Consider the following 12,432-nt stretch of genomic DNA (forward strand, 5'->3'; position numbering starts at 1 on the left):
CTCTCTTCCCCTTTCACACGTAAAATCTGTCCTGTCTAATAAAGGGAATAAAACCCCCAAAAAATATAACTTAACAAAAAAAAAAAAAAGTGTTAGGATGACTAACATGTATTTATAAGCGGGGTTAGTTTGCTAACGCTAGCTTGCTATTCCACCAACACTGGCGCATCACATCTACGAGTACAGATTTTTTTTTACAAGCTCTTAAATCATATTCTACAAGTGCTTATGTCGCATCTACGAGCTCTCACATTTTACACCATATTTACCTTCATACATTCAGTTCTTTGAATTTTATTATCATGTGGCCAAGGACCACCAATACCAAAGTTACTGTACTTGTTGACACAACCAAATACTTACACAACCTTGTAAAGCTGTGGGTTATGACATGATTGTTCATGTATTTTAAGGGACTGTGTGATGCCATGCGACCTATAGATGGTGCTACACTGCTAGACTTCTTGATGAAAACCAACTTCACCGGCGTGTCAGGGGAGGGAATCTTATTTGATGTAAACGGAGACTCACCTGGCAGGTACGCACTGTAACTCAAGAAAGTGGTCATGGATTTCTTTGTTGCGTGGCCTTTTGGCTTGCATGGTCAAATGACATGACCATGTGGCTGGTGTTGGATGTATACTGTATGTGTACCTTTCATACACAGGTATGAAATAATGAACTTCAAAAAGATGGGGAAGGACTACTACGACTACATTAATGTTGGCAGTTGGGACTACAGAGGCTTGAAGATAGATGATGATGAAATCTGGCCCAACAGAGACGGCATAATCAAGTCAGTCTGCAGTGAACCCTGTGACAAAGGACAGATTAAGGTAAGATGACTCACACAGTTGGTGTGGTAACTTAGGCCTTTTTCAAGTATTCACTCTGCCGTTAGTAAATGTTGCAAAGGTTATTACAGGCAATTTTGTGAATCCAGCTCCTGAACTGTGTTTACCATAAATAACAATATTTCATATGTGAAATAAATTAAACATCATTTTTGCTACCTCTTTTAGATTAATTACAATGTCTTATAGGCCAGTTAAATTCTTAACAAGATGGGTGTATGAGGCATCACAATTATGAGTGAAAAAAAGGCTCCACGTAATACAGTGGCTGGTGCATATGAGTTACACAAAGGCCTGTGTTTGGTTGAGAATTTACTTGTGGTGGTTGGTGGCACAGGATGTGAAGGCGTTGCACGTGATAGCTGGGTTCAGTAATAAACTAGACAAAGAAGGTTTATGAACTATTTATTAAAAAAAAGAAGTTCATAACATTACCAGATAATTTAGAAAGAAATAACTATTTAAATATTAAACAAATTAGAATAAAAGATGATACAGAAACGGATGAAAATATTGCAATATCATTATACTAATACTATTATAAATTACAGGGTAGTTGTTATTAGGGCTGCATGATATGAGGAAGATATGCGATAACGCTGTTGAATATCACAATTACAATATTACTTGCTAAAAACAAACAAATCAGGCTATTAAAATGTACTCAGTTCTGCTTTTCTGCTGCTTTCATTATTCTGCTAAACAAATTGCTCGTAGAATTTAGATCAGATTGAAGGAAAGTGTAGCCATGACGTGCTGTGTCAATTAAATCTGGTTTGTTTGCCGAATGTTGTGGTGTATTATGTAAATGTTATATGTATTAACAACTAGTGCTGTTGAAACAATTTTAAAATATTTTTTCTCGTTTTAATGCTCTTATCAACATAGAAAAGTGGATTGCTTTTATTGAAAAAAACATTGGCATATAGCCTACTGTAGTGTTCAATTTTTACACGTAACACTCACTTGGAGCAAATAATGCTGCATGTCATTCCCCATCTCTCTCGCTCCCCCCTTTCACATGTCTATCCACTGTCTCTGTTTAATAAAAGGAAAAATAATCTTAAAAAAAAAAAAAAAAACTGTCCATCAATAAAAGGGTGAAAAAAATGCTTTGACAAGGGGGCGGAGAATTCACATCAGCTGTGTGCTTGGCCATCAAGTGGTATTTCAGACTGGACGTGCTGCAATAATAGCTCAGTTCACAACAATAAAACACACAGATCACTTTGGTCTTGTCAATGGAACCATGTGGCAACTTTAAAAAGTAAACTTTCCATTCAGAATCTCATTGGCATCCATTTTGGCGTCTCGCGCTCGCTATCCACTCAAACCCTACGTTAAACATTACCACTCTTTGGCCGGCTCACAAGCCCACACAAGTGTGTGTGGCATGCCTGTTGTTTTGTTTCCAGTCTAGCTAGATCCAGTGTGGTGTTGTAGTTTTTCTAACATTACTTGTTGCAACAGCATGTGAAAAAAACGTTGATCTTGCAATTAAAAAAATGTACTTTGTTAAATTTGGTTTGCGTTAACACCGTAAAAAACGCGTTGACTGACAGCACTATTAACAACCAGACTGTGCGTTCACACTGCCACCAACTTGAGCTTCTAAAGTTATCGGAAGTCATTCATTTTCAATGGCAGCCGGCTTCTATCAGCTGCAAAGAGGTGGCAAATCTGTCGGCGTCGCGTTTTAGACGTTTCGTGCGTGTTGAGCGTCAATCGGAAAGTTGAAATTTGTCAACTTTATGGTAATGAGCTATGACGCTGTTCAGCGGCAAGCAGCGGCTAACACCAGCAACCAATCGAAATATAGACGTCCATTGCGCTGGCTGATTCCGGAGAAACATACGATGTAAACTTTTGTTCCTACCAAAACAGTAATTCTGTGGACAAGCTCATAATCGCCGTTGCTGGGTTACCTATTTTTTTGTAATTCTATACTATGATCCATGCAGAAAGTTATGTTTTTTTTTATAAATCTCAACACTGTCTCCCCCTAACTCCTGCTAAATCTTTTAAGACTAAGATTATCTAGAGTCAATTCTTGTTCATTTTGTTTGTTGGATCATTGTTCGTTTGCATGTTTTGGGGATGCTATGCACGCTGTTTTGTACTAACGTTATACATGTCTGTGTTGCACTCATTAAGATCTCAACTAAGCAGATTTCTGTCATCTAAACAACTCTGAGTTATTAAAATAAAATGATGGGTTTTATTCAGACTCAAGTCTATGAATACAGTTAATAGTACAAGCATGGACAACTGAGGGTTAGCAACAATTAACTAGCTCTGAGCCTGAAGTGAAGCGTTGACACTGTCATGCACACGGCACAAGACCTCACGAGGGGGAGGGGCTGAAGGCCACTGGTCTGTTTGCGCTGTATAAAATGTATTGTTGATTGATTGAAACAAATATATATATGTAATTCAGACTTTATCTACATAGGTGGGGTTCAATCTACCTGGGCGGGGCACCCAAGTAGAACCTATGTATGGGAAACTTTATACAGTAGGTACACACAGACATTGTGTGCTCTCTTCCTACAGGTGATCCGTAAAGGGGAGGTGAGCTGCTGTTGGACATGCACTCCCTGTAAAGAAAATGAGTTTGTGTTCGACGAGTACACCTGCCGAGCCTGTGAACTGGGCTCCTGGCCTACTGATGATCTCACAGGTCAGTCTCTGTATGTTTGTGTATGTGGCGGCGTGTTTATAACATGTAGGTGCAATCTCAGAGACAATTCCACTTTGTCAAGAAAATACTTAAGTGAGCACACAAAGCTGCAATATTTGCTTAAGCTCCTGCATGATTATCCCTTAAAATCAGTGCAGTAGTGTAGTAGTGCTGCTATGCACAGGAATCTGTGCAGTGACCACCGATACGTGTGTGTATGTTTGTGTGTAGGTTGAACCGGTTCCAGCATATTATTATACAGGAAGTCCTGCACCAGTTACAGTACGTTAGAAAGAGAAACCAAGATAATTTCTCAGTTTCTACCTCTCCCCCTCCCCTTTCATCCCTTTAATTTGTTACCAACATGGTCACCAATGTTTTAATTATTTTGCATCAAGAGCAGCTTTCAGTGCAAATGCACTTCAGTTGCAATGCTAATTTATTTCTCCTCCATTGTGTTCGAAGCGGTTGAATATTGCCTTGTTATGCTTTCAGCTGCTCATTATACCGCTTGCTAGCTCCTCACCAAGCTCAATGATTAAAACATGAATGGAGAATGGTGAAAAATTCAAATTTAGCTTCACTGCCAGAGAGAGAAGCATCCTTAAACTAAACAGGCAGCAAATGGGTGAGAAAATGACAGAGTAAGTTGACAGTGAAAAAAGAGGGAGATAAAGAATTGGAAAAGTGATCGGGGTTGCCTGTGTGTGTGTGTGTGTGTGTGTGTGTGCGCGTGTGTGTTTGTGTGTGGCTGTGTGTGTGTGTGTGCGTGTGTTTGTGTGTGTGTGTGGCTGTGGCTGTGGCTGTGTGTGTGTGTGTGTGTGTGTGTGTGTGACTCATTTCAACAATAAGTGCTGCATGTCCCCCAGTGGGGCTATATGGAACAGTAATAATGAGGTGTAAACAAACTGCTTGCCCTGTTCCTCAAGCAGACGGTTTGATCTCACTCCCTCAGGCCAAAAGAGAGAGAGACAGAGAGTAAAAGAGGCAGAAGGAATATCACATAGCGCAAGGTCTCAGCTGGCAGGGACAGAGGTACAGTACAGTGGGTGTGAAAATCATAGAAAGCAATAGAACAGTTTTTAGCGACGCTATAGAACAAGAAAAAGAGTAAGAGAAAAGCGATTTTGAAACATGAAGAGAAGGAAAAAGCGAGTCTGAAAGAGAGAAAGAAATGGAGGTGAATAGAGGATCTGATAGAAGCTATAGCCAGGGAGAGTAAAAGGAGCAGTAAGGTTGAGTCTGAACCCTCCAAATGGTCCCCCACCCATTAATGCATCAGTTTGTCTTTGGGTCAACCACAACACAATTTCCTGCAGGTTCTGTGAACTAATTAAGTATTAAAATGCAGACCAAGTCAATGCTTTTCGACTACTCTGAGAAAACCCATGAGGAAAACACTGATCCGGTATTTTCAGCCCCAACATCTTGATTTATGTGGGCTGGATTAATTTAAACTAAATTCTCAGCAAGTGCCTCCCTCCTTAAATGTTTACGGGTGGGTGGGCCTCATCCCTCATTGTTAGACAGAACAGTTACTGTAGTCCTTGTCTTTTAAAGAGGGAGCTTTGCTTAAGTAGTAAAAAAGCACTACCTCCATGATGTTGAACAGTTAAATTTACACATTTGTGAAGCTGCTCCATTTCAACTTGCAATGTATTTATGGTTCTGTCTTTAAATTACATTATTGGACAGACTATTATTATTATTATTATCATTATTATTATTAGTAGTAGTAGTAGTAGTATTAATATTATTCTGTTTTACACATACTTTTTAACAAACTTCATTATGTTCAATACCTCACAGTGTTTTAGATTATGATTTTCATAGATTTGATTCAGTTTTATATGAATTGGCGATCAAGCTCTTGAGTGATATAAGCCTGCAAGTAAGTCACATCTTTTGCAGAGTGCTTCTGTCTGACTTATTTTCTGTTTGTTTCTTTCCCACTGGCTCCCATTCAGCAATTATGCTGCTGTTTATACCCCTGATGTAACCACTTTACTGATTTGATGAACTTTATTGACCCTGTTAAAGACAAAGTCATTAAATTACTTAAGTCTTTTTTAATGACTCTTCCTTGCTCTCTGCAATTTGCAATATCGTATGAACAAGTGTGTGTGTGTGCATGCATGCTTGTGTGTGTGATTGTGCTTGTCTGTGTGAGAGAGAAATGATAAGGGCAGGAAAGAAGGAAGAAGGAAAGAGAGGATTAAAAAGTGAAGATGCACAGGGACAGAAAGAGTCTACATACGTCCCTGCTGCTACAGTGTGTCTAGACTGCCCTACGGATAATTTTAGCAAGTGTTACAACAGTTTATAATTAGAACTGTCCCTTTAATTAATGCAACTTTATCCCCTTGCCTAGCAGAAAGACAGAGATGAAGGGAGGAAGAGGATTAGGGATAAAGGTGTATATTTTATATAGGTGGATATTGGGGGGGAAGATGATAGAGAAGGGATAGAGTGATAAATGAGGCATTACAAAGAAAAAGAGTGAAAGGAAAGAGTTACAAAGATTGAATTACAGGGGACTAATAAGAAGGGAAGAAGCCTGTTGCCGTTCTAGAATATCTTTGCCTTCTGGCTCAGCTCTCTTCTCGTCACAACGGTGCAATAAATTGAATGTAATACCGCACCCGCTGCACAGATTCTCTGACCAATCTCACGCGCCATTGTCCCCTCACTTGCGAACAAGACCCCAAGGTATTTAAACTCCTTCTCTTGGGGTAAGGACTCATTTCCTACCTGAAGAAGGCACTCCATCGGTTTCCTGCTTAGAACCTCAGATTTAGAGGTGCTGATCCTCATCCCAGCCGCTTCACACTTGGCTGCAAACCGATCCAGTGAGTGCTAAAAGTCACAGGCCGATGATGCCATCAGGACCACATCATCCGCAAAAATCAGCGTTGAGATCCCAAGTCCACCAAACTGCAACCTCTCCCTACCCCAACTAAGCCTCAATATCCTGTCCATAAATGCTAAAAACAGGATTGGTGTCAAAGTGCAGCCCTGTCAGAGGCCAACCCTCACCTGGAACAAGTCAGACTTACTGCCGAGAACCCTGACACAGCACTCACTTTGATCATACAGAGATTGGATGGCCCTGAGAAGGGACCCCCTCACCCCATACTCCCACAGCACCTCCCACAGGATCTCCCAGGGGACCCGGTCATATGCCTTCTCAAGATCCACAAAGCACATGTAGACCAGTTGGGCATACTCCCAGGCTCCCTCCAGTATCCTTGCGTGAGTAAAGATCTGATCCGTTGTTCCACGACCAGGACGGAATCCACATTGTTCCATTCTTGAATTTGTCTGATTTTGGTGTCGGCCCTTACCGACAGATGTTCCAGAATCTCATTGTCTCTCTAGTTAGACATTTTGTTTGCTGTCTTCATGTAAATCACCCTCCTCCTTCACCCTAGTATGTCTGTTTTCTTCCGGTTTTGCGTGAGTTGCATGAAACATCATCAGCTCGCCCACTAGCTTGCTGTGAATTTTCACACTTTCAGCTCTGTTGGGTTTGTGGTGCATGTTTGGAAAGGGGCTTATAGGACACAGATGGAGGGATAAGAAAAAAAGGTATTGCAAGGTTAAAGGCATGCAGTCTGAAGAAAGTAAAATCTTCACTAAATGAGCAAAAGTGACTGATGAAGGAGGCATGCTGAATAATGGGTACAATATTTGTGTTTTGATAATGGATTGGTTACAGATTTATTGTTACTAAATACTCATTCACACACATACTTTGGCTGTAAGCAATGCTGGTCAGTCACTTATTTGTTAAGACTGTCCACCTGGACACCTCCAGGTGTGGGTCCAACATGCGTACGTTAAACCCTGACCTGTACAGGTTGTCCGTCATTGAGACTAAACCTCCGTCAGATGTGGATGAAAGCTTAAAGTAAAAGGGTAGATATAGATAATGAATGAAGACAAAAGTATGGCTCACTCTATATTATCTAGTTGCTGAGCTTCAAATAAAACATCAAATAAAACACTATTTTTGTAATTTTGTTTCAAGAACTGCATCTCCACATACCTCTATCCCCAGGCTGTGACCTAATCCCAGTGGAGTATCTGCGGTGGGGAGACCCCGAACCCATTGCTGCTGTGGTCTTTGCCTGCCTCGGTTTAATGTTCACACTCTTTGTCACTGCAGTCTTCATCAGGTAATAAATCTCTCATCTGTCTCAGAAAATATATGAACTGAGAACAATAATGCAAACAGTGCTAAACTAGACAGAGACACACACTATACATAGCCACTTTGTACTTTCCACTCTTTTCTTAATCACCGTTTACCAGAGTGTGTTTAAATTCTTGCATACAACTGTATTTCTGCATGTCTGTGTGTCACTTACATGTTTCTACACATAATTGTTGTTTATTGTGTTCAGGTTCCGGGACACCCCAGTCGTAAAATCTTCCAGTAGGGAGCTGTGCTACATAATACTGGCAGGGATCTGCCTAGGGTACCTGTGTACCTTCAGCCTCATAACCAAACCCCATGTCATCCACTGCTACCTCCAACGACTAGGAATAGGCCTGTCACCTGCCATGAGCTACTCTGCGCTTGTCACCAAAGTAAGGATTGAGTTAAGTAGTGAAATAAGTATGAGATGTAGTGTGCAGTAGGGCTGCACAATATTGGGAAAAAATGACGGTGGTTGAACCCTTGTTTCTTTAGGCTATAACTATATTAGCTTTAGCCTGGCTGGTAGCTGCTTTCTGGCAACTCTGCGGTTAAAAATGGCCGGGAGACGTTGTGATAACGTTGCATTAATTAGGTGATTTATTTAGTCTTTCCAGCAAACATTAAACACTAATAGCTTCACTACCCATGGAAAAGCATGCGCTCCACTGTGTCTGCGGCACTTTTCTGTCAAGCAGCAAAGAAGTTGTAGAGTTAACATTGCACGTCCTGCGATGTGACTATTGCACATGCGCACATTGCGATGTAGACAATGAAACAAAATATCATGATGCCCTAGTGTGCAGCAGTTGTGAGAGGTGTAGGGCTAAAGGAATTACCTCCAACGACTTGGAATACCCCTGCCATTAGATCTATGCTAACCTGCCTTGGTCATCAATGGTCTGTAGAGGAGAGCCACAGAAAAACTTCAGATGCTGGAGTCAGTCAGCACCAGGGATACAGCTGTGGGTGTAAGCAGAACTGTGGACCTAATTATAAAGAAACAGAGGCTATAGTCCCCTGATACTGCTGATTGTTATCCCTTCCATTCCTCAATGGTTAGAGCAAGAGGATATGGGTACCAGAAAATCAGATGCAGGGTACAGGCCTATCTACCGGGTGAAGATGTAAGCCTTCCCATAAGAGATTACCTTAAGCTAAATTTTGACTTGTGTGTGCAAAATTTTTCAAGTATTTCTTACAAATATGTCTGCATACAGACAGTGGCAACAATGTAGAAATATGACCAGAATATATTGTAGATACAGTATGTTCAGTATATATTTTGTTAAAAGGTCCTGATGGTGTTTGCAATCTGACCTTAGACAAACCGCATTGCTCGGATCCTGGCAGGCAGCAAGAAGAAGATCTGTACAAAGAAACCTCGCTTCATGTCTGCCTGTGCTCAGCTCATCATTGCCTTTGTCCTCATACTGCTGCAGCTGGGCATCATTGTGGCTCTCTTCCTCATGGAGCCACCTGCGGTAAGCTGCGTGTGTGTCTGTCTGTTTTTTTATTGTGAGTGGTAGAATTGATCGTTGAAAGTTAAGAAGTTAACAGACATATTTGAAAGAGAGAAACAAATAATCAGGAGCAGAAGAAGTTAACTCATAATCACTCATGTTTTTAAGACCATTTGATCCATACAGTAGTAGATGTAGTAGCAGGATAACATGTATCATACTGTTACGATCTTGACTAAAGCATTAAAAAAAACTGTGCCTGTAACAAAAGCTATGACAAGTTATTTTTATCATTGCCTCTGTCTCTATAGGTGATCAATGACTACCCTAGCATCCGCCAAGTTGTCCTCATTTGCAACACCACTAACCTGGGCGTGGTTGCTCCGCTGGGATACAATGGCCTGCTCATCCTCAGCTGCACCTTCTATGCCTTCAAGGTACTAGCTGAAGTGTTTGTAACTATTGTATATTACTACTTAAAAACCAAACGGCATTTTGTTCTGTGATACAGATTTTAATTACAATATCAATTGACACAAAAGCACCAGTTAGTGGGTGCATAAAATCCACAGCTCCAAAGACACATGTTGTTGAAGGCACATGCAAGAACATACTACACATGTCTAATATTGTTAGTACACGTCTTACTTACTAGCTGCTATATGTGAGGAAAGGTCACACAGACGCAATGTGAAAAGCAATGATTAAACTACTCTTTGGTGCTCTACTACTTTCAACAGCTGTTAATGCAATTCTAATGAACAAAAACATTCTAAAAAGTCAATGTCTGATTATCGGTTGCCTGCAGCCATCCTTTTTTCTGTTTATTTTCCTCATTTAAGGCAGAATCCACAGAACTATTCAACAACAGTAAAGAAATGTATGAAGATTTGCTTAAACTTGCTCTCTCTCTCTCTCTCTCTCTCTCTCTCTCCAAGACCCGCAATGTCCCAGCTAATTTCAATGAGGCTAAGTACATTGCCTTTACCATGTACACCACCTGTATTATCTGGCTGGCCTTTGTACCCATCTACTTTGGCTCCAACTACAAAATTATCACCATGTGCTTCAGTGTCAGCCTCAGTGCCACTGTGGCGCTGTGCTGCATGTTTGTACCCAAGGTAAGGCTGAAGTTAAAATCCACAGTTTCTACATTTCACTCATTCACTGCTTTTATTATCTTTCTTGTCTCCCTAAACGTTAAGCTTCTGCTTTAAGCCTTAGAAAATAACTTTGTTGGAAGGTGTCCAAACTTCAAACATACTGTGGTGGTTATCGTTCTAAATCAGTCAACAAGGTATATTAAAGTGCAGGTAATCATAGCAGCAGTAATGACACTTCATGCTACATTACCAGTTAACTTCCACTGTTGAAACAGACTTAACAATGTGGGTAAACTTACCACCATCTTTTGTCTATGGTGGGTGTCCAAGTTATGACCTCAATGACCCTGAGGCTGATGTTGAAAAACTTGGGGGACATGTCCTAATGTTGTGCATGCAGTTCACTGACATTTGGCTTTGTGTGTGAATACTTAAATTGATGATAAAGCCCCCTAAATTATTTTGTTTCTTTTGGCCATTTTGACACACTCTTTAGTAAACACTATGTAATTGAAAGTGAGTTTTCGGCTTAAGTGTTTCAATAAATTATAATAAACTTGAATAATATTTTTACCAAATGCCTGCACTAAAGTGAAAAGGCAAATTTAAAATTTCAATCACACAATATATTTTCTCCCACTTCTACAGTAATAGTTGATAGATATTTATGTGGAGCTTCAGGGCAAAAGTTTGTCCTTTCAATTCCAATCAGTGAAAGCAATTATCTGTTGCTTCTTTTGCTAATTGTCTTTTCATTAAAAACTCAGGCATGATGACTCGTGACAGCCTTCATCACTCCTCTAAAAAGAACATTTATTAAAAGACAGTTATGTGTACACAGTGATTTAGGTATTTGCTAATTTTGCACATTAGTGGTTAAGTGGTCTTCTTTTTGTTGTTGCTATATTTAAATTGTATATGTCATGTTTAATTTCATGACAGGTGTACATCATTCTAGCCAAACCAGAGCGCAACGTGCGCAGTGCCTTTACCACTAGCACAGTGGTGCGCATGCACGTGGGCGACGGCAAATCATCCTCAGCCGCCAGCCGTTCTTCTAGTCTGGTTAATCTGTGGAAGCGCAGAGGCTCCACTGGAGAGACACTCAGGTATGTGGTGTTGGGTGTGTGTGTGTGTGTGTGTGTGTGTGTGTTGTGTGTGGTGGTGTGGGTGTGTGTGGTGTGTGTGTGTGTGTGTGTGTGTGTGTGTGTGTGTGTGTGTGTGTGTACACGGGAGACTAATTGGCCAGGTTACTCTTCAGTTACAGTCCAAGGCACCATTTCTTGTGTGTGTGTTCGAGCTCTATGAGAGATTGATTATTTGAACTCCCCTGAGTCTGCTTGAATGTTCCTCTGACCCTAACATGAACTGCAGACAATTGCCTAATGACGACATGGCAAAGATGAGAGAAGTGAACTGAGGAAGTAAGGGTAAGGAGAAAATTTAAAGAGAAATCTGAGTAAAGAGAGAAGATGGAGGGAATGTACAGAGAGATGAAAAGCAGGAGTGGTGGTAACGAAAGAAAAGGCTAAAGGAATAGTGCGAAAAGGAGAGACATAATAGCTTTCACACCCAGCTTAAGGCCATCTACAGTGACAGGGAACCGATCAAAGGACACAAAGGGAGTGACGCACAGCCACTTGCCTAGAATGAAAAGGGAAGAAAAAGACAAGCTCATTTTCGTTTGTCAGCATGTTACTCCAGCTCACCCCGCATGGCTAGCAAGATTTCAATCACATTCTTCTAAGAAATCTTCATTCCTTTTATTCCTCTCTTTCCCTCTACATCTCTTTTGGTCCTATCTTCCCCTGTGGGTGGTTGTAATAAGCAGGGCTGTCTATTTCCTCAGTGCAGGGCTGAAAGCTGATGCCTTTGAGATGTTGTCATTGTGTAGCCTAAACAGACCCAGACATGAAACCAGAAGACCAGGGTGGGAAAATGAAAAATATATACAAAAACAAAATATTTGACTTGCGTGCATGCGTGTGTGTCCAGGGTGATTTGAGTTCTTTTAAGCCCCAACCATGGTGGTGCAAGGTTTAATCAGAAGTTCTGCTATAGATAAAAAATCTCACTAATTAACCTGACAATAGGATGAGAGGAAGAGGTGTGTGTGTGTGTGTGTGTGTGT

General features: G+C 40.8%; 1 protein-coding gene across 4 annotated transcripts in view; it reads left to right on the forward strand.

Moving 5' to 3' along the window:
* grm5b (glutamate receptor, metabotropic 5b) overlaps positions 1-12,432 on the forward strand; it is a 72,565-nt gene that overhangs the window by 49,992 nt on the left and 10,141 nt on the right. For all 4 annotated transcript variants that reach the window (XM_032509044.1, XM_032509048.1, XM_032509041.1 and 1 more), the window contains exons 9-17: positions 414-538; positions 668-836; positions 3,408-3,534; positions 7,595-7,712; positions 7,941-8,127; positions 9,061-9,219; positions 9,510-9,635; positions 10,137-10,319; positions 11,244-11,410. In XM_032509044.1, coding sequence (XP_032364935.1) covers positions 414-538; positions 668-836; positions 3,408-3,534; positions 7,595-7,712; positions 7,941-8,127; positions 9,061-9,219; positions 9,510-9,635; positions 10,137-10,319; positions 11,244-11,410 — 1,361 coding nt within the window. The remainder of the gene's footprint in view (positions 1-413; positions 539-667; positions 837-3,407; positions 3,535-7,594; positions 7,713-7,940; positions 8,128-9,060; positions 9,220-9,509; positions 9,636-10,136; positions 10,320-11,243; positions 11,411-12,432) is intronic.

The sequence above is a fragment of the Etheostoma spectabile genome, chromosome 3 (assembly GCF_008692095.1).
Source record: "Etheostoma spectabile isolate EspeVRDwgs_2016 chromosome 3, UIUC_Espe_1.0, whole genome shotgun sequence".
Classification (NCBI taxonomy): domain Eukaryota; kingdom Metazoa; phylum Chordata; class Actinopteri; order Perciformes; family Percidae; genus Etheostoma; species Etheostoma spectabile.